This window comes from Bufo gargarizans, chromosome 3 (genome assembly GCF_014858855.1).
Source record: "Bufo gargarizans isolate SCDJY-AF-19 chromosome 3, ASM1485885v1, whole genome shotgun sequence".
Taxonomy (NCBI): domain Eukaryota; kingdom Metazoa; phylum Chordata; class Amphibia; order Anura; family Bufonidae; genus Bufo; species Bufo gargarizans.
In genome coordinates this window covers 562188203-562211308 of record NC_058082.1, presented here as the reverse complement: position 1 = coordinate 562211308, position 23106 = coordinate 562188203, and the positions used below count along the sequence as shown (strand labels likewise).

The 23106-nt window shown below is 45.2% G+C and overlaps 1 protein-coding gene across 1 annotated transcript in view; it reads right to left on the bottom strand.

Annotated features, from left to right (window-relative positions):
- The window catches only part of LOC122930685 (zinc finger protein OZF-like), a 33435-nt gene extending 16317 nt beyond the window's left edge, over nt 1-17118 (bottom strand). The window contains exons 1-5 of the mRNA XM_044284240.1: nt 16656-17118; nt 15923-16069; nt 15643-15810; nt 15435-15558; nt 15214-15311 (exon numbers count right to left, since the gene is read on the bottom strand). Of these exons, the coding sequence (XP_044140175.1) occupies nt 15214-15311; nt 15435-15558; nt 15643-15810; nt 15923-16030 (498 nt within the window). The 5' untranslated portion in view covers nt 16031-16069; nt 16656-17118. The remainder of the gene's footprint in view (nt 1-15213; nt 15312-15434; nt 15559-15642; nt 15811-15922; nt 16070-16655) is intronic.
- Nucleotides 17119-23106: the final 5988 nt, after the last annotated feature.

The following is a 23106-nucleotide window of genomic DNA, read 5'->3' as shown; positions in this document are numbered from 1 at the left end:
TATGTGTATTAGTCCATTTTTGGATGTTTAACAATTCTCAATAAAAGTTAAGTTTTAGATGGTTGCTTTCTGTGATAGAGGATCAACATTTAACCACATATTTTACACATCAACAGAAATGTTTTGCTGCATGAAATTATCTGAGCTGATGCTGAAGTGGACAGTGGTGTTCATCACTATTATTCAGTAACATCACAGCTTTTACTGTAAAGAAGCCTTTCATCAATGCTGGAGATTGAAACTTTTCCTCCAGCCAGAGAACAGTCTTTTATGGTGACCTCCCTGTGAAATCTGATCGCAGTGTTTCTTGCATTGACTGTATATATTTGTACAATGTTATCATGTCCCCTGTAGGCATCTTCTACTTTTAATCTTTCCTAATATGAGGATTTCCATGCCTCCATCACTTTAATTTCTTGTGCCCAAAACTGTATTTTATTATCTAGATGAGGCTGCACTAGAAATGATAGATTTTTTTGTGGGGGGGAGCCAAATTGAAAGTGCTCCAATTGGCCTGAAAACACTTTCCTACTAGATCTCCTACGACTAAACTTTTTTGTTTTGTCTTTCTTTTTTATTTTATTTTTAAAGTGTGAAAGGGGAGAAAAAACATCTTAGTGCCCCCAGTAGAGCCAATGTCCCCAGAATGCCCTCATGTGTTCCAATGACCCGTACTGTGTGCCACTAGAAAAAACACTTAGTGCCCCCAGTTGAGCTTAGGTGCCCATAGTGCCCCTATAATTTGTGACAGTATAAAATACTCCTATATAGTGCCCCCAAAAGATGCTCCATAGTGCTCCTCCCCTGTCCCCATAGTCTGCCAGTATAAAATGCCCCTATAGACTGCCCTATTAATGCTCCTCTCCCCCTTCCCCATAGTGGCACCAAAATGGTTGCCAGTATTAAATGCCCCTATATAATGCCCCCATAGTGCTCTTCTCCCCCACTTCTCCATAGTGCCCCCCATAATGCGTGCCAGTAAATAGGGCCCCCAGTAAATGCCCCCATAGTGCTCCTTTACCCCCCCCACTTCTCCATAGAGCCCTTCATAATGAGTGCCAGTATATAGAGCCCCCAATAGATGCATCCCCTCTTCTCCATAGTGACCCCCCATATTGTGCCAGTATATAGGGCCCCAGTAGATGCATCCCCTCTTCTCCATAGTGACCCCCCATATTGTGCCAGTATATTGGGCCCCCATAGTGCTTTCCCTCTTCTCCATAGTGCCCCTCCATATTGTGCCAGTATATAGTGCCCCCATAGTGCCCCTCCATATTGTGCCAGTATATAGGGCCCCACCCCCCTTCTTGCCATAGTATACTATAAATAATAAAAACTATAAACACATATACTTACCTTATGCTACTTAGTGATGCGATGCAGGCCTCTTCCGGCCTGTGTCCCGCTCTGTACGGCTCAGGCGGCGCGATGACGTCATCGCGCCGCCTGCCTCGGCCTCTCATAGGCTACAGGCACTAAGCCTGTAGCCTATCAGAGGAAGGGCCAAGGGAGACACTCTCCCCTGCTCCTCGGTACCGTTCATCTGTATCGCTGTCCTGAGGATGGCGATACAGATGAATTTGGAGATGAGCGCTTCCTCAATGGAAGCGCTCATCTCAACTCCTGCTGCCTCCGGACAGAAAGGGCCCCCCTCCGGCACTGGGCCCTGCTGACGGCGCCCCCCTCTTCTGTCCTGAGGGATGCGCTCCGTGCGGTCGCACCCCTCGCCCACCTCTAGAAACGGCCCTGGTCTCAGTTTGCAGATGTGCATCTGGTTCACGTACCACAGAGTCCAATACAATAAAGTCTGGCACTGTGGAGTAAAATAAAAAATGGAAGATACCTCACACAAAAACCCCCGCCAGCAAAGATGATATAATTTCTGCCTCTACCACTCCTGCCATCCGAGATTGCACTGATGCAACATTTGAGCCCGCAATAGAGTCCACTATTTCGATAAACGACAACAGTGACATAGTCAATATGTCAGATTAGGTATACAGCTCTGTGCAAAAATTTTGGTATATTTTTTTTTTTTTACTTTTTGTAATAATTTTCAGCGGTTGTTTTGGGGGAAAAAGTGCAATTGGACAATCTGTGGCAAAAATATATGCTGCTGGTGACTAGTGAAGGCCTTGTGGTTCTCCCAACAGTCGTTTCGCTGCAAACTTTGCCCGTTCGCGATTCGCCGAAAACATGCGAACAGATGGCGATGTCCGTCAGCGCCGTATTCTTTTGCATTGCGCCGAACTTTGACCCATGACACACACATCAGGTGGGACAGGACAGCCAATTGAGACGTTTCAGCACATGGACACACCCCCACCCTATAACAGAACCCGATCTGGCAGCCATTTTACATTCTGTGTTTTGCAAGTGTAGGTAGAGGTTGCTTTGTGGAGCAGGGACAGACTTTTAGGGACACCAAACGTTAGCTAATAGAGCCATAAAAGTCCTTTTAACCGCCTCCGGACTGCCTAACGCAGGATTGCGGTCCGGAGGCGGACGATTCATTCCTCGTCCGACGCACAGCGCCGGCCCACGCATGCGCATTGCGAGCCGGCAAAAGTTCAAGGAGTATTTCGTCACCAGCCTGCCAGCCAATGACCATCGCTGGCAGGCTGGTGTCACAACCAGACAGCTGAGAAGCTCTGACAGAGGCCTTTCAGAACCTCCTCCTTGAGTTCTCTTTGTTGTGCTGTTCAGTTCCTCATCTCGTTAGCCTCTCTCAGCTGTCATGGAGTTGGACTGATTGCTTCCCTTTAAATTCCTCCCCATGGTGCATTACTGGCCGGCTTATACTACTTCCTGGAGTGTGTGTATGCTGATCTTGTTTTCCAGTCTGCTACAAAGTTAAGTGCTGAACATTTATCTGTTATTTTCTGTTTGCTGGATCCCAGGTGACCCTGACTCCCTCCGTGTCTGGTGTAGGGAGCCGGTGGTCGTGTCCCCTCACTATTGTAGGGTGTTCAGGGGTTATATAGTCGAGGTACGTGGATATGCAAACTTCCACCTCTGGGATCTTTGCATAGGCTGAGCAGCCAGGGAAAGTCTCAGGTCTTGTGCAAGGGTCTCCCTTTTGGTTCCTTAGCTTTGGATCCACTCAGTCATATATGCATGTTGCTTTCTCTTGTTTCCTGTACACCGTCCGTGACAGCTGGTTTTTAAAAAAAAAAAAACTAATCAAAAGCCATTTAACACTTTATATTTATAAATATAAGGTGTTAAATGGCTTCTGTGCTCCTCTGCTGGTCCTTTGGCAGCCCCCAACTTCAGCCGCACCAGTATTTCCCCCTTTCACCACCCAGTCTGGAGTTCGGGTTGAGACAGCTCAGATCGGATCTGCACTGTTTATTTTTTTTTAGCTGTTCTTGACTGCGGAGCTCTTGGACTTATTCGTGGCAGAAACAAATCGGTATACCACTCAATTTATAGCCGCCAACCCGGGAAGCTTTTATGCCCAGTCTTTCCGGTGAAAACCCGTCCAAGTTTCCGAATTTAAAACTTTTCTGGGCCTTCTCCTCAACATGGGCCTAACAAAAAAGCATGAATTGCGGTCATATTGGTCCACGAGCCAAATTCATCACATGCCCATGTTCTCTGCTGCCATGTCCAGGACACGATTTGAGACCATCCTGCGTTTCCTGCACTTTAGTGACAACAGCACCTCTCGTCCCAGAGGCCACCCAGCTTTTGACCGGCTCCACAAAATTCGGCCCCTCATAGACCACTTCAACCAGAAATTTGCAGATTTGTATACCCCTGAGCAAAACATCTGCATAGACGAGTCCCTTATACATTTTACCGGGCGCCTTGGCTTCAAACAATACATCCCAAGCAAGCGCGCCCGGTATGGGGGTCAAATTGTATAAGCTCTGTGAAAGGGCCACAGGCTATTCGCACACATTTCATGGCATTTGTTTTTAGAACAGATTGGCTGCTGTGGCACCGCGCAACTTACTCGTCGGGGCTTCCCCCAACGGCTCGTTACCACCTGTCTTGCAAGGGAGGAGAGGGCTGCCTTGTGCAACGAAGAACTGCTCGTGGTGAAATGGAGAGACAAGCGTGACGTTTACATGCTCTCCTCCATTCACGCAGACACGACAATACAAATTGAACGAGCAATCAGTGTCATTGAAAAGCCCCTCTCGGTCCACGACTATAATTTGCTCATGGGAGGGGTGGACTTCAATGACCAAATGTTGGCTCCTTATTTAGTGTCCCGCCGCACCAGACGCTGGTATATAAAGGTGTCTGTATATTTAATTCAATTGGCACTGTATAATAGTTCTCTACAGTAAGGCTGGGAGAACAGGATCCTTCCTCAAATGATTTAGGGGATCTATATACCTGCTTCCACAAAATACTGATTAAGTGGATTGATATACCTGCTTCCACCAAATATTGATTGAGGCCTGCGATACACCCGATTCCTCAAAATACTGATTAAGGGGTTTGATATACCTGCTTCCACAAAATACTGATTAAGGGGTTTGATATACCTGCTTCCACAAACTACAGATTGAGGGGCGCGATATACCTGCTTCTGCAAAATACTGATTGAGGGGTGCGATATACCTGCTTTCACCAAATATTGATTAAGTGGTTCTATATACCTACTTCCACAAATTACTGATTAAGAGGTTTGATATACCTGCTTCCACCAAATACTCATTTACGGGTGCGATATACCTGCTTTTACCAAATATTAATTAAGGGGTTCTATATACCTACTTCCACAAAATACTGATTGAGGGGTGCGATATACCTGCTTCTACAAAATACAGATTGAGTGGTGCGATATACCTGCTTTCACCAAATATTGATTGAGGCCTGCCATATACCTGCTTCCACAAATACTGCTCTTCCATAGGGACTTTGGCACAGGGTCATTTTGAAAATGACAGGCAGAGGAAGGGGCAGGCCATTTCACAGGGGTGGTAGGGGTCGGGCAGGTGCACCAGGCCGGAGCCTAAGTGGGAAGTTGGAGAAGGTGCGTGCAATTACGTCAAAGGACGCGCCAGAGTTGGTTAAGTGGCTCACTCAGCCTTCCACTTCTGCACCCTGCTCAACCTCTGTACCTGCACCCATCTCACTTTCTGTTGTGTGCACCCCCAATGACACCACCACCACCAGAGGAATTATTTTCCCATCCATTCCCAGACCTTACCAATGTGCCCGCCATTATTGGCATCGGAAGAGGAAGAGGAGGTAACAACGGCCGCCACCCAGTGGTCTGACAATACCTAGATCAGCCCAAGGGGGGTGGTCCCCACTGTTGCTGCCTACTCCGAGATATCTAATGTCAGTGGTGGTAAAGGTGACGATGATGACGTGTCGATGGATGTCACGTGGGTGCCCACAAGAGAGGAAGAGGAGGGGAGGTCAGAGGGAAAGATGGAGCAGCAGATAGGGAGTAGAAGGAGGAGAAGCAGGCAGAACTCGCAGTACACAGGAGGCAAAAAGGAGACTGCAAATGTATCTGGAGCGATCCATCCACCATGCGCGGTCACATCTTGCGCTCCCAGGATGCCGGCCTTTGCCTTCACAGTGTAGGGCTTTTTTTAACATGTTAGCTGCTGACAATAGTGTTGCCATCTGCAGCTTGTACTGTCAACGCATAAGTCGCGGTAAGCCCAACACTCACCTAGGGACGACCGCCTTAAGAAGGCACCTGGCCTCCCATCACCGTGCCCAGTGGGAGCAACGCTGTCAGAACACACAAAACCACACTCCCGGCGCTCAAGGTCCTGCCATTTCTCCTGATAACCCTCTTGCCCAACTCCTAGCCCACCAACTAATGCCAAATAAATTGTGGGACTCGGAGGCCTTTAGAAAATTTGTGGCCATTGGCACACTGCAATGGAAGGTCCCCAGAATGAAATATTTCTCCCAGAAAGGCATCCCAGAGCTATATGGCCATGTTCAGCAGCAAGTGAATGTATCTCTGGCAGACAGTGTCGGTGCCAAGATACATCTGACCACAGACACGTGGTCAACATGGGCAGGGAAGGTACATAAAACTTTTACTGCCCACTGGGTGACCTTCTGACGGCCATCAAGCATGTAACCCGTGAGGATTTGGTGTTACCGCTATGAATTGCATGCAAGCCTGCCTCTTCTTCTCCACCTCCGTCTCCTCCTCGGCTGACTCCTCCTTTTCCACTGCTACCGCCTCTTCTGCTGCACCCCCACACCAGTCCTGCACTGCTTTCAGCTCTGTGGTTTCAGCTCTGTGGTCGATCAGTGGCTAACCCTGCTCAATTAGACAGTTGGCAAAGTGGTGTGCGACAATAGTGCCAATCTGCTGAGCGCGCTGAAACACGGCAAAATGACACACGTGCATGGCACACGTCCTAAACTTAGTTGTGCAGCGATTCGTTGCCAAATACCCCGGGGTCCAGGACGTCTTGCGGCAGGCCAGGAAAATCTCTGGCCATTTTAGAAGATCTTACACGGCCATGGCTCGCCTTGCTGACGTTCAGCGGCGACATCACCTGCCCGTCAGACGTCCGATTTGTGACAGCCGACGCACTGGAACTCCACCTTGTATATGCTTGATAGGCTGCTCCAGCAGCAACGTGCCATTAATGAATACCTGTATGAACTCTGCAGCAGGATAGGTTTTGGGGAGATTGGTTTCTTTTAACTGTCCAAGTGGCTGCTCATGCGTGACTTCTGCGGCCATTTGATGAGATCACCAAACTGGTCAGTTGCAGCCAGGGCGCCATCAGTGACATCGTACCTTACGCCTTCTTTCTGGAGCGTGCATTGCATCATGTCATTGATCAAGCCATTGAGGAGCAGGAGCTGGAAGATGAGGAATTCGCAATGCTGAATGAATTTCCAGGGGGGCTACTCCATCTGAGAGAAGTCAGCAGGAGTCTGAAGAGGAGTCAGAGGAGGATGGTGGCTGGGGGGGGGGGGTGGAGGAGGAGCAAGAAGAGCAGGCTTTGAGGGGGACTTTAAACTTTTCGGGGATCCCTGGTGTTGTCCGTTGCTTGGGGGAGGAAACCGAGGACGACATTCTCCTGGGCGATCAGCAGGAGCTTCAAATTTGGTGTAAATGGGGGCCTTCATGCTGCAGTGTTTGAAGAGGAACCCCCGTATAAAAAGCATAAAGGGCAAGGACCAGTACTGGGTGGCAACGTACTTAAACCCCCAGTACAAACTGGCGGAAATTTTACCAGCATCACAGAGGGTTTGCAGAATGCAGCATTTCCAGGCCTTGCTGCGAGAGATGCTGCATTTTGCTGTTGCAGGCGCTGGCAGAGGAATTTCCACCCATAGCGAAACAGTTGAGGGTACCAATCCTACTGTGCCTGCAAGAAGAGGGCGGTTTGAAGATGTGTTGGTCACTTCGATTAGGAGATCATTCTTGCAGCCAACCCATCAACAGCCGCCCTCCGGATCCAGCCTCAGGGAACTCCTAGACCGACAGGTGTCCGACTGCATCGGGTTAACGGCCGATGTGGACGCTCTGAGAAGCAAGGAACCCCTGGACTACTGGGTCTGCAGGCTTGACCTGTAACAATGAATGAGGCAAGGATCTCGGAGGAATTTAACACCTGTGACAAACACGTGTAATTGAATTTACTGATGCCAGCCCACACATATCCGCCACCACACAGAACAAAGAATGGTCCTTGTCATATGTATATACAGCGGCATAAAAGGCCTTTTCTGTCAGGTTAATGCCTAATTTTTGGGGCCTGTACTGGCCGACAGTAAAATTTGTATCCAGTGACTGCCTAAAGTACCTCCAGCCACATAATCACAAGTTCTTTTCTGTCAGGTGAATGCCTAATGTTTGGTGCCTCTACTCCAGTGGCCTACAGTAAAATTTTTATCCATTGACCGGCTAATGGACCGCAAGCCACATAATCACAAGTTCTTTTTGGTCAGGAGAATGCCTAATTTTTGGGGCCTGTACTCCTGTGGCCTAAAATAAAATTCTTCTAGGCTCCAGCAGGGCACATTTTTGAGAGTTTCCCATTAAGACGCATAAAAATGGCCCCTGATTAAAATACATTTTGCGTGGGAATTTTTGCCATTGATCCCCCTCTGGTATGTCACTGTCCATGTTGTGGGACTATTTGTGCACTTCTAGTAAGTATTTTGTGGCTGCAAATATGACCTGAAGTTTTTTCAGGTTCGCCTGCCATTAAAGTGAATGGGGTCCGCCGCAAACGCGCGGTTCGCGAACATTTGATCGCGAACACGGATTCGCTAAACGTCCCAGCCGATGTTAGTCTATCACTACTGGTGACACAGGAAAACATGCCTTTTTGTGCACATACAAACTGTAAAAATAATATCACAAAAACAAAGACAGGTGCACTCTGCGGTCTTACTAACCCTAATACTGGTGTAAAAATTGATAGATTAGCCAACATATCCTGCTTGGAGGACATGTCTGAGCCAGAACACCGCGCCAAGGTTTTTCAAGTAGCTCGGGACCTAGCGCTAAACCTTCCTGAGCCATATGGTCAATACCAGGAGCCAGTGGGCAAATTACAGGAGCGCAAGGTCCGACTCAATACCTGTCTTTGTTTTTGTTGGATTATGTATACTGTTTATCACATCCACACATTTGCTATTCTGTGTAGGATGTCCATTGTGGTACTTGTGGTCCGCTGCAGGCATCCTCCATTGTATGCATTTTTGCTGGGGATTGCCATTAGCAGCGGACCACAAGTGCAGGATCTGCCCCCCCAGTATCGATGCACCACTCCATATGGGGTTGAGCACTTCCTGCTTTTTAATACCACGCCAATCTGTAGTTTGCACATACAAACTGCAGACGTTTTGCAACAGATTTTTTGGGGGGTAAAAAACATGTGTAAGTGGATATCCCCAGGCTGCGACCAAAACATTAAGGCTACATGCACACGACAGTGAAAAAAAAGTCAGTTAAAACGGACCTTTCTGATGCCTTTCTGAGAGACGGACGTTAAAAATTGACCTAATGGGGGCAGTCTGTCAGTGAAAACCGGACAAGATAGAACATGTTCTATTTTTTTACGTCTGTTTTTCACTGACAGTCAAAAAAACTGCAGTGTGAATAACCCCATAGACTACCATTGGTCTTAAAACAGATGTGTGATGGCCATTAAAAAAAAAAAAAGTACGTTACATGTCCGTTTTTCACTCGTGTGCGTGTAGCCTAACTGCTGCTGACACACTAAAATCTTCTTATGCATGTTCATTGTTCACTTATAAACTATGGAAATATTGCAGCATTTGGATGTTCCCAGGCTGCAACCAAAGTATATAGTGCACTACTGGTAACGCACTGGATAGGTCATCAATATCTGATTGGCGGGACCCCCCCTATAAGCTATTTGAAGGCAGCAAAGCTCTCAGTAGGTCCACGGCCTTCTCGCTGCTTTCTCTAGGCTGAGTGACGACATGTTCATCGCTGCTGTTGCTGTTGACACATGCAATGTTCAAGTATAAATGATTAAAAAAATTGCCTCAGGTTTTTTTGGGGTAAATTATACAGAACACTGCTGCTGGCGCATTAAAATACACTTATTGCAATGCCTACTTAGTAATAGCACAGGCGCAATTGGACATCCCCCGATTACGAGATAAGTATACATTGCTCTGTCTCCATATCTTCAAATCCCTGCCCTTTTCACCTCACTAGTGTACTTAATTTTAAATGTAAAATGGCGCTCTGCTTTGCACAATCGCACGAATATTTCGAATTTGTTTGGAGGAAGAATTTTTGCAAAATTTGTTAAGAGTCTGATTAGTTTAGACTAGAATCACTCATCTCTAGGCTGCAGTAATGTTTTGTAAATCAGTACGATTAAGTTGTCAATGTTTCCTTTAATACATGGCATTATTCTGTTAACCTTAGGCCTCATGCACACGACAGTTTATTTTCACGGTCCGCAAAAACGGGGTCCGTAGGTCCGTGATCCGTGACCGTTTTTTCGTCCGTGGGTCTTCCTTGATTTTTGGAGGATCCACGGACATGAAAAAAAAGTCGTTTTGGTGTCCGCCTGGCCGTGCGGAGCCAAACGGATCCGTCCTGAATTACAATGCAAGTCAATGGGGACGGATCCGTTTGACGTTGACACAATATGGTGCCATTTCAAACAGATCCGTCCCCTCTGACTTTCAATGTAAAGTCTGGAGTTCTTTTATACCATCGGATTGGAGTTTTCTCCAATCCGATAGTATATTTTAACTTGAAGCGTCCCCATCACCATGGGAACGCCTCTATGTTAGAATATACTGTCGGATATGAGCTACTTCGTGAAACTCAGATCCGACAGTATATTCTAACACAGAGGCGTTCCCATGGTGATGGGGACGCTTCTAGTTAGAATACACTACAAACTTTGTACAATACTGCCCCCTGCTGCCTGGCAGCACCCGATCTCTTACAGGGGGATATGATAGCACAATTAACCCCTTCAGGTGCGGCACCTAAAGGGGTTAATTGTACTATCATATTCCCCTGTTAGAGATCAGGGCTGCCAGGCAGCAGGGGGCAGACCCCCCCCCCCTCCCCAGTTTGAATATTGTTGGTGGCACAGTGTGCGCCCACCATCGGGCCCCCCCTTCCTCCCTCTATTGTTAGAAATCGTTGGTGGCACAGTGTTTGCCCACCATCGCCCCCCCCCTCCCTCCCTCTATTGTAATAAATCGTTGGTGGCACAGTGTGCCAACCACCATCGGGCCCCCCTCCCTCTATAGCAGTAACAACATGGGTGGCAGTGTGCGGCCTCCCATTTCCCCCCCCCCCCCCCCATCATTGGTGGCAGCGGAGTTCCGATCGGAGTCCCAGTTTAATCGCTGGGGCTCCGATCGGTAACCATGGCAACCAGGACACTACTGCAGTCCTGGTTGCCATGGTTACTTAGCAATAGTACAATAGTAGAAGACTCATAGTTACCTGCTTGCTGCTGCGATGTCTGTGAACGGCCGGGAGCTCCTCCTACTGGTAAGTGAAAGGTCTGTGCGGCGCATTGCTAAAGAACTGTCACTTACCAGTAGGAGGAGCTCCCGGCCGTTCACAGACATCGCAGCAGCAAGCAGGTAAGTATGAATCTTCTACTGTTGTACTATTGCTAAGTAACCATGGCAATAAGGACGGAAAAAAGGACGGAAAAAAGAAACGGGTCACAATATTAGCTAGGAAAAAATGGGAGAATGAACTTCAATTCTTTACAGAAGAAAAATGGAACGATGCATTAAAGAACTACTCTCGAGTCTCAAATAGGGGTTCACATAAGATTTCACAATTCTTTGTAGTCCACAGGTTGCATAGATCCCCATGGATATTGAAAAGAATGGGTGTTAGAGCCTCGGATGATTGCGTAAAATGTGGGGGAGAGAGAGCGGATTTAATGCATTGTTTTTGGAGATGCCCCAGATTGTTTAGATATTGGACAGAAATAACAGATATTATATATCGAATTTTGAAGGTTCAAATATCAGAAGATCCCATGACCTGTATTTTGGGGGCAACCGAACACCTGGGTCTAAATAGAGATATAAGTATGGTCCTGAGTAAGGTGCTATTTCAAGCTAGACTCTTAATACTTAAGAAATGGGTAGGTGCTGACCCTCCAACAGTTCGGCAGTGGAGAAAAGCAGTGGATGATCTGATTAAAGAAGAACGGGTGATGGAGGGTCATAGTAGAAAAGAAAAAACTATGGATGAAATATGGAAGAGGTGGCTACTTTAGGGCTGGATAGACAATTTTTTTTTTTTTTTTTTTTACACGTCTCCCTCTCCCACTCCCCAAGGGAGGTGGGAGGTTGGGTAATTGGGGAGTAAAAATACTTGGGTATGTACAGAATTTGATTGGAATGTTTTCTCTTTTTGATGGCTCAAAAAAAAAAAAAAAAGGGAAGGAAGGGGGAGGAAAGGGAAAAAAGGGAGAGAAAAAAAAAAAAAAGGGGAAAAGAATCTCCTGTTACCATTTTCTACTGCTGAGAGTGTGCAGTTTAGGTATTATTATTTATTTTCTATTATATTCTTTTGGTATATTTTGTACTTTCCTACATGGCTCCACATGGTTGGAGCACTACTCCTGTGTGCGTACACTTTGGGCATATTTACTAACACCCTGGACCATTCACATCCTTTGTACAGACATCTATGTTCTTAGTCATTCGCCAGACGTGAGATCTCTTGTACTTGTATGCATAATTGCTAACTGAATCTGGAGTGTCTGTCACTATATGATGTTCTGATGTAATGATGAAAAATGGTTACATTGTTTTTCTATTTGAATATTTTTTAAACCCAATAAAAAACTACAAAAAAAAAACCGGAACTCCGCTGCCACCAATGATGGGGGGGGGGGGGGAATGGGAGGCCGCACACTGCCACCAATGTTGTTACTGCTATAGAGGGAGGGGGGCCGATGGTGGGCGCACACTGTGCCACCAACGATTTATTACAATAGAGGGAGGGAGGGGGGGGCGATGGTGGGCGCACACTGTGCCACCAGCGATTTATTACAATAGAGGGAGGGAGGGGGGGCGATGGTGGGCGCACACTGTGCCACCAACGATTTCTAAAATTAGAGGGAGGAAGGGGGGGCCCGATGGGGGGCGCACACTGTGCCACCAACGATATTCAAACTGGGGAGGGGGGGGTCTGCCCCCTGCTGCCTGGCAGCCCTGATCTCTTACAGGGGAATATGATAGTACAATTAACCCGTTTAGGTGCCGCACCTGAAGGGGTTAATTGTGCTATCATATCCCCCTGTAAGAGATCGGGTGCTGCCAGGCAGCAGGGGGCAGTCTTGTACAAAGTTTGTAGTGTATTCTAACTAGAAGCGTCCCCATCACCATGGGAACGCTTCTGTGTTAGAATTTACTGTCGGATATGAGTTTTCACGAAGTGAAAACTTAGATCAGAAAAAGCTTTTATGCAGACGGATCTTCGGATCCGTCTGTATGAAAGCAACCTACGGCCACGGATCACGGACACGGATGCCAATCTTGTGTGCATCCGTGTTCTTTCACGGACCCATTGACTTGAATGGGTCCGTGAACCGTTGTCCGTCAAAAAAATAGGACAGGTCATATTTTTTTTGACGGACAAGATACACGGATCACGGCCTTGGCTGCAAAACGGTGCATTTTCCGATTTTTCCACGGACCCATTGAAAGTCAATGGGTCCGCGAAAAAAAACTGAAAACGGCACAACGGCCACGGATGCACACAACGGTCGTGTGCATGAGGCCTTAGAAGGAGCTGACATTGCGTTATCGTGCTACTTATTTACACTGCAGAACTTTACATGAACTCTGACGCTGGGTTCAGACCTGAGCGTTTTACATCGCGTTCCTACGCGCTGTAAAACGCTCAATAGGCAAGAACCAATGATTCTCTATGGGAATGGTTCTCACCTGAGCGTTTTACAGCGCGTACGATCGCGCTGTAAAACGCCCGACGCCCCAAGAAGTACATGAGCTTCTTTGGGGCGTCTTGTCGCGCGTTCCCGTACATAGACTTCCGGGAACGCGCGACAATGGGAGTTCACTTGTCTCTGTATGCGCGATTGCAAACGCCGTTACAATCGCGCATACAGAGCGCGACATCCCGAACACTCAGGTCTGAACCCAGCGTTAGAGGACCCTGCGATTTTCCATTTTAGAGTTTTAGTTTTTCACTCCCCGCCTTCCTATAGTCCTAATTTTTTTATTTTTTTCCGTTCACATAGCCTTATGAGGGCTTATTTTTTGTGGGGACAAATTGTACTTTCTAATGGTGCTATTTACGGTTGCATACAATGTAGTGGGAAGCGAAAACAAAATTCCAAAGGGGGTGGAATTGGAAAAAAAACGCAATTCTGATAAAGGTTTTTTTTACACCGTTCACTATGCGGTAAAATTGACCTATTAACATCATTCTCCAGGTCAGTACAGTTACAACAATACCATACTTGTATAATTTTTCTTGCGTTTTAATACAGATTTTTTTTATTAAACCCTTGAGAAAAATAAAAAAAATTATCACTATATTCTGACCCCAAATAACTTTTTTTGTAGTTATGTGTAGAGGGCTGTGTAAGGACTTACCTTTTGCGGGGCGATCTGTACTTTTCAGTGATACCAATTTGAATTGTATGTGACTTTTTGATCACTTTTTATAAAAAAATTATTGGGGAGTTAAAGTAACAAAAAACGGGGAATTGGCATTTTTTTTTCCTGTTGCACCATTTTTATATATACTATTAATATTGTTATATTTTAATTGTATGGGCATTTTCGCATGTTGAGATGCCCATGATGTTTATTTTTTTATTGGTTAAGTATTTTTATTTTATGGAAAGGGGGTGATTTTATATTTTTGTTTATATATTTTAAAAAACTATTTTTTTACTTTTTTTTAAGTGACAATAACTGGCAATCATTAGATTGCTTATTGTGTTCATTGGTGGGCATATAGCCATCATTGAACACCTAATTTTAAATATAACAATACAGTGCTGCCACCTAGTGGCCTGTATTGGTATATTCCTCTAATAGACTCCAAAGCCTGCTTGAGGCTTGGGGCTATTAGTGTACTGTAACAGGTTCCCCAATCTCATCCAGGGAACGCTGTTACAGGAGCAGAAGCACGTGGCTTACGGACTTCTGAGATGCTGTGGTAAATCCCGGCGGCTATAGTGCCCGCTGCATGTGCGAGCAGGCGCCATGTTTAAAAACTGGACTTGTACTACATGTATTGCGGAGGTCCTGAAGGGGTTAAAGGGGTTGTCTCATTACAAACACATCCCCAATCACCTGTATAGAGGATAAGTGTCTGATTGGCAGAGGTCAGACCGTTGGGGCCCCCATCAGTTATGAGAACTTGGGTTCCATTCGCCTGTATGAATAAAGAAACCGGTCATGCTGTTACGCAGTTCCTCTGGCATCAGAACTACACAGCTCTAACCACCTCCTGTTCAAGTTAATTGAAGCAGCATTGTGGTACAAAGCTTAGTTTAATTTGCCGATCTGATATTAATTGCCCATTCTGAGAATAGGCCATAAAAAAAAAAAAAATCATGGAGAACCCCATAACTAAAAAGTGCATGTGCAATAAGGGAGAAGTTGAATACAATCCTTCAAGAAACCAAAAAACACTACCTACCACAGTCAACATAACCATAGAGCATTTACTCCACTGCTGGAGAAGTTTACTGGAAAGTGTCATTTCATCAGTCTAAAGAGGACTTGCAGAAATCTCACCTGATGATCCAGTGGAACATTTTGCTTTTCCTCAGGACAGTCCTGTGAATATAGAGGACTAGGACATCTCTCTGGTGGATTTCTCTTACTGGACTCATCTATAGGAGAAAAACCCAGTGACTGAATACATTGTCTATATGTGATGATCAGATGATGGGTGAATCTAGGTGATCCTCAAACCTGGTTTCCTCTATAATGAAGGAAGGTCCCCTCTTACATACCTGGTGATGTGAGGGGCTGGTGATCCTTAATCAGGACATGCTTGTACAGATCCTTGTGTCCTTCTAAATACTCCCACTCCTCCATGGAGAAATAGACAGTGACATCCTGACACCTTATAGGAACCTGACACACACAATCATACAGTCATCCTCCAGACATCTCCTTGGCGTTATTGTATAATGTCCCAGGATTCCCAGCAGCGCTCACCTCTCCGGTCAGCAGCTCAGTGATCCTGTTGGTAAGTTCTAGGATCTTCTGCTCATGTATCAGTGAATGAGGTGGAGTCTTTGTGATGGCTCCTGGGGTCCTGCTCCATTCTCCTGACACATGGGGTGTCACACACTCACCAGACGACTTTTTCACTACTGTGTAATCCTGTGTATGGGGAGAAACCGATCACTACATGTATTCTAAGAATCCTTCACCTTTCCTATCATTTACCTGTATTATTAATAGAGATAAGAGTGATGTCATGTGAGACTCTCACCTCTCCTGTTAGCAAGTAGATGATCTCCAGGGTGAGGTCTAATATCCTTGCAGCCATGAGGTTTCTGCCCTCGACCATCCTTGGTGGATCACTGATGGAAAGCAGCATTGTGTTTCAAAGAACACTTGAAATGTTGGACTCCAGAATCTAAGGAACAAGTAGGATTTACTTCAAGCTCACATTTTTAGATCATCTTACATGAAGAACAGTGCATAATTGGCAACTTTTTGAAGCCACTAATGTGGGAGGGGAGAAATTATTCATCCTGCTGCAAGACCCATTTTATAGTATACCCCTTTTACTAATGAGACCCATCAGTCATATCCCCTTTTACTGCAGGCTCCACTCCATCAGTATATGTATGGGTGCCAGGACTGCATCTGATGACATTAGTTCTGGTTCCACACACAGATAGGGCAGCTCTTTGGGACCCCATGATGCTTTCCCAGCACCCAGAAGATTTGATAACTCTTTTGGAGGTCTTTCCTTTTTCAGTAAACCTCACTGAGTGCTGACAAGTATGGAATAGTGTCTCCTTAATTAGGAACGATAAAGGGATACGAATAGCATACAGTGGAGGTGAAGCCGCTATTGATGTGTACGAATATGAAAAGCAAATAATCCAGGGCTCAGAGACTGAAAGAAGCCAAGATGTCAGGAGGTATGGGTATGAGATCATTGTAAGATATGACTTACTCTACTTTAGAGGGTTGTAGACAGCACATCAACTTACCACCGTCCTGGATCAAATGTCCATATTGGAGATAATTTTCCACCGATAGGTTCTCAGTGCTCCACCACCAGTCCTCCGAATGTACTAGAGCTCCAAAGTCTAATTACTGTATGTATAGGTTTATAATAAGAGTCCTTGTAATATGTTCTTTGGGAATGGAAGTGAGAATGCCTTACTTCAGTAGACATAATAGGGAACATACAAACAGTATAAACTTAATACAATCCATGCCGGCTGACAGGAAGCACGGAAACAGGAAGTGACATCATGTTAACATTGTACATGTGTACTGTACAATGTTAGTTTTACCTTCCAAATGAAATGATTAAACAGCAACTAGGAACATCCTGGAGTTACTACCTAATGGGAGCGCAGTCTTGCTCTAAAATTGGCTCCTACTCAACCAGCTGACCACAGGAATTGCATTGTGATCTACATGGAGGAAGTTTGTGTTCCACAGACAAAAAATTCCTGGAGTTCCAAAGACAGGAAGTGCCATGTGTTCCATTAATAGGAAGTCTGTGTTCCACAGACAGGAAGTGCCATGTGTTCCATTTACAGGAAGTCTGTGTTCCACAGACAGGAAGTGCCATGTGTTCCATTTACAGGAAGTCTGTGTTCCTCAGACAGGAAGCGCCATGTGTTCCATTTACAGGAAGTCTGTGTTCCATAGACAGGAAGTGCCATGTGTTCCATTTACAAGAAGTCTGTGTTCCACTGAGACAGGACACCTAATGTAGTGCAATGTAAACAAAAAAGTAAAGAATAATTTCTATATTCAAATAAAAAAGATGAAGACTCCTTTATGATGGTATTTAAAGTGGTTGCCCCACAAAAAATATTTCACAGCTTTCAATCCAGCACCTGGATCTGAACACTTTTGTGATTGCATGTAATTAAAATTATTACTGTTAAAGCTACTAATTTATTCAATGAAATCTATCTGTATAGCACCACCTACCATTTGCCATTTTTCACATTTCTTTGACATTGGAAGCACATGCTCAGTTCAATACTTCAAATTCCATTAGCTGCAATAGCATACCTCCCAACCATCCCGCCTCCGGCAGGACAGTCCCAGATTTCAGTGGCCGTCTAGCGGTCCCAGTACGAGGGAGGAAGGTCCAGCTCTCAGGCAGCTGTCCCTGCTTCAGCAGAGACAGTTGCCTGCAATGATGAAGCAGAGAGTGGTCAGCTCCTTGCTCCATCATTCCTCTGCACTGCTAGTCTGGGCAGGGGCGGGCCAGTAGTCAGCCTCTGCTCCTCCTCCTCCTACACAGACCAGAGCAGCCGATGTGTATCCTGCTGGTGCTGGGGAACGGGGTGAGTATCTAAAGTTTTTTTTTTTTTTACTTTCTGTAAAGGGGTTACATTCCTGGGCATATTTCTGTGAAGGGGCACAATCCTGGGCATATTACTGTAAAGGGGCACAATCTTGTGCATATTACTCTGAGGGGGCACAATCCTGGGCATATTACTCTGAGGGGGCACAGCTGGGTATATAACTGTGAAGGGGCAAAATCATTTTTTACTCCTTGCCTTCCCAAGCCATGATTTTTATTTTTCCTTTCACATAGCCATTTAGGGCGCTTGTTTTTTTTTTGCAGGAGAAGTTGTATTCAATGTTGAGCGAACTTGTGTTTCAAGGTCAGCGTACAAGGTTTGGGTTATCTAAGAATTCCGTTATGGATTCTGTCACCACAAACCATTTATTCTTAGATAACCAGAACCTTGAACGCCAAACTTGAAACACAAGTTCGCTCATCCCTAGTTGTATTTTCTAATGCCACCATTTAATATTGTATTGCATGCAGTATATTGTGAAGCTGAAAAAAATAATAATAAATTGCATGGAATTAGAAGAAAAATCTAAAATTCCGGCGCAGTTTTATTGATGTTGTTTTTTATGTTGTTGTCTGTGAGGAAAAAACTGACCTGTGCCCTTCATTGTCTCAGTCAGTATGGTTTCAGAGATACCACATTTATGGAGTTTTTATTGAGTTTTTATACTGAAAAAAAAAAGCTTTAGAATGAAAATAAATTTTTAATTTTCCTCGCCATATTCTGACCCCCATATGTTTTTATAGTTACATGTTCTTTGGTCCTCTCCACTCTGTGCAGTCTGTGGCCCAGCTCGGCAGATAGCGGTGATGATGTCACTGCATCACACCTGCGTACAGTGAACTACTGATGGCAGGGGAACTGTGAAGCAGGTTGCCGACAGCTCCCTTCTTCACCATCTGCTTCGTGAGCACACAGATACAGTTGAAAGTGGGACATGCAAGAGTCCGGACAGCTGGCATTACACAGTCTGCACTCGGAGACAGTCCACCCTGTTCTATACATTGAATTGGAACTTCCCTATTTGTCATGATTAGAGATGAGTGAATCTCAGGATAAATTTGATTTGCCTAGAAGCCGAATTTTCTCATTCTTCGTGTCAGCGAATCGATTTAACCTGAAATAGTATAAAAAAACAAAAAAATTCAAACTTACCTCCTCCATTTGCTCGCAACGGGTCGCCAGCCTCCATCTTGCTTGAAGATCTCGTCCGAAATCCCGTGCGGTGCGAGATTGCATCATCACACCGGCTGACGTGATGACGTCATACGTCACCACGCCAGCCGGCGTGATGAAGTATTCTCGCGCCGCACAGGATTTTGGCTGAGATCTTTAAGCAAGATGGTGGTGGCCGGCCCGTCGGGAGCAAATAGAGGTGTTAAGTTTAAAAAATAAATAAAATTATTGTTAATTTTACACTCAGATGCCGCGATCATGTATGAATGCGGCATCTGAGGAGTACAATTACGGGGCGATGCTATTGCAGCTCCCCGTTATTGCACCCGCTACTTACAAAAAAAAAATCATAATTCGTCAAAAAACAAATTTTTAGGGGGGAAATTCGGCGAATCAGCCGAATCAAACTTTTTAGAAATTCGCTCATCTCTAGTCATGATTAGACAGAAGTCATGCTTTCATGCTTTGTGCTACCACAGGTTTGCTACATGCTTTAGTCCTTCCCAACTGATGTCCATGTACCTTTGGAGAAACAAGCGACCTAGATTAGTATATTTTTGAAGGTATCAGGAAAAGGATCAAAGTGGATATTCTTGCCTGATTTACCAACTTATTATACAGCTATATAAATACTAAGAGGGAAGTTCTGCGGGGGCACTTGCAATACCTCTTATGGGATTAAAGTTCCTTTACCAAACCCATGGATTATCATTAATGTCCTCACTAGAGGTTTCCACAAGGTCAGCTATAAACAATCTTGTGGCACTGAATATAGGTCAAACACGTTATCAATACAGTTTGGTGCAAATATCTAAAAGAAAAATACATACAATAATGAGAAAGTAATAAATTGAGGTCTAATAGACCAAAAACCGCTGTGAAAGTAATGGATTCGTCACATGTCTGGGGATGGGAAAAACAAGGATAAGAGCAAGGATGGGATAGTAGAATAGGGGTAAACAAACAAATGGGGTCATTTATCAAACTGGTGTAAAGCAGAACTGGCTTAGTTGCTCATAGTGCAGCGTCCCACTTAGGACATGTGGGAACTGCAAAATAGTTTTAAAACTGCATTACTGTGTTGCATGTCATTTTGCATTACAACACCTGTTGTATCCCTGTTCATAGTTTGGTCAAGTGTATTTTATACATCCCACCACTAGATGGGGATAGCACTTAGTTCATATAAATACTTTAGTCAGGCCTAGTGTAGGGGTTGTTGAGGTTGCTAGTGAAGTGATTCAGTTCAGCTGAGGCTACACACCACAGAGTGGGTGAAGTCTGAAGCAGCAATGAGGTAGAGCCAAGGTATGAGGGGCAGGAGAGCGTTTTCCTCCTGTGATCCTCTTAGTTCTTTACATCCTACAACCAGAGGATAGTGTTGCGTCCCTGGAAGAAATCCAAGCAAAGAGAGACATCGGTGATAACAGCCACTACCTAAGGCTTAATGGGCACCTTTGCACATGGTGGAGGACAATCTAGCTACAGGCAGCCTCACCATACATTATAGAAGACAGATTAGCTACCTGTTCAAAGGCTTGGAAGATACAGAAATAATAGGACTAAGCATACCAGAAATACCTCTACAGAACCACAGCCTGAGTCAGAACCTAGCCAAACCTATTAACAGTGGATCAACAGAATTCCTCTAAGGAACAAAAGACTGTATTCTGTCTGGATGTTTATGCCGCAACTGAAACCAGCCACAGTAAAAGTTGTGAGTTGTATCCTACCACTGTCTACTTCATTCTTCAATATTACTACAACTGGTTGAATCACCATAAACGGTACTGGTGTCACGACAAATACCACCAAGGGACCCAGCCACCACAAGCACCCTAAACACCACTGCCATCAAGGGCACCTCAACCCCCATCTAGGCTGGTGCTTCCCTACCACAGAGTGTGCCCCGGAGGATTTTGTGCTGTCTTCCTCATCACTGTGCTGCTGGCCCAAGGAGGCTTTCTGCTAACCGAGAGTAAACCGATGAAGTGTATTATTATTGGCCCCTCATCGGCCCACCGTGCACCTCACGTGTAGCCCCTGCGGTTCTGGCAAGCCACAATAGCAACCAATCAGATTCCACCTTTTATTTGTGACAGCTCCTTTGGAAAATAAAAGGTGAAATATGATTGGTTGTTATGTGCAACTAAGCCAGTTCTACTTTACACCAGTTTGATAAATTACCTCAAAAATCTTTTCGACACATGTATCGAGCTCCGAGAGCGGTCAGTGAGCATACACCAGACAGGATTCCAAGGACACATAATATAATAGTTACAATGGTGGATAAGATGTGAGAGATTCCCACTGCCAGGTTGTAAATGGAAAGTACATATGTCACTTATGCTTAACCTCTTCAGGACACATGACGTACCGGTACGTCATGTGTTGTTCCGATCACTGCCGCCTGGCTGGCAGTGATCGGAACAAGGTGCCTGCTCAAATCATTGAGCAGGCACCTAGGCTAAATGCGCGGGGGGTCCCGTGACCCCCCCATGTCGGCGATCGCAACAAACCGCAGGTCAATTCAGACCTGCAGTTTGATGCGCTTTTTGCCGTTTCTGATCCGCGGGGATCAGAAACTTTATAATGCCCAAAATATATATGTTCTTCCTCCCCCTGCACCCCTGAATGATATTATGTGGGCGGGTGGTGCGGGCGGTGCAGGAGGCGGGCGGTGCGGCAGGCGGGATCGCGATCCCCCGCCCGCCTCCCCTTGAATAATCGTTGGCGTCTAGTGGGTATACCAGGGTGCCAGCACATTGCTGGCACCCTGGTATAAACGGCTGACATCGTTGATGCGATGTCAGCCGTTTAACCCTTTCCATACAGCGGTCCATACGGACCGCTGTATGGAAAAGGTTAACAGCGCAGGGAGCTCCCTCCCTCTCCGATCGGGGGGCTGCTGTGCCTTTGCAGCCCCCCGATGGAAGAGGGAGAGAGCCCCCAGACAGCCCCCCGAAGCCCCGTCCTCACCCTTCCCCGTCTGCGAAGTTGTGGTAGACGGGGAAGGTTCCCATGGCAACAGGACGCCTGCTCAGGCGTCCTGCTGTCCATGGTGCTGAATAGATCTATGCTGAAGGCATAGATCTGTTCAGTGTAAGTAAAATACAGTGCAGTACCCTATATAGAGTACAGTACTGTATTATACAGACATCAGACCCACTGGATCTTCAAGAACCAAGTGGGTCTGGGTAACAAAAAAGTAAAAAAAGTGAGAAAAAAGTAAAAATCAAAAAACACATTTATCACTGATTAAAAATGAAAAAAATTAAATTCCCTACACATGTTTGGTATCGCCGCGTCCGTAACGACCTGATCTATAAAACGGTCATGTTACTTTACCCGAACGGTGAACGCCATAAAAATAAAAAATTAAAAACTATGATGAAATTGAAATTTTGCCCACCTTACTTCCCAAAAAAAGGTAATAAAAGTGATCAAAAAAGTTGCATGTATTGTAAGAATCAAACCGTCATCTCATCCCGCAAAAAATGAGACCCTACTTAAGATAATCGCCCAAAAACTGAAAAAACTATGGTTTTTAGACTATGAAAACACTAAAACATCATTTTTTTGTTTCAAAAATGAAATCATTGTGTAAAACTTACATAAATTAAAAAAACAGTACACATATTAGGTATTGCCGCGTCCGTATGGACCGGCTCTATAAAAATATCACTTGACCTAACCCCTCAGGTGACCACCGTAAAAAAATAAAAATAAAAACGGTGTAAAAAAAGCTATTTTTTGTCATCTTACGTCACAAAAAATCATATGCACCCCAAAATAGTGCCAATCAAACCGTCATCTCATCCCGCACAAAAGAGACCCTACTTAAGATAATCGCCCAAAAACTGAAACAACTATGGCTCTTAGACTATGGAGAAACGAAAACTTTTTTGTTTTAAAAATGAAATCATTGTGTAAA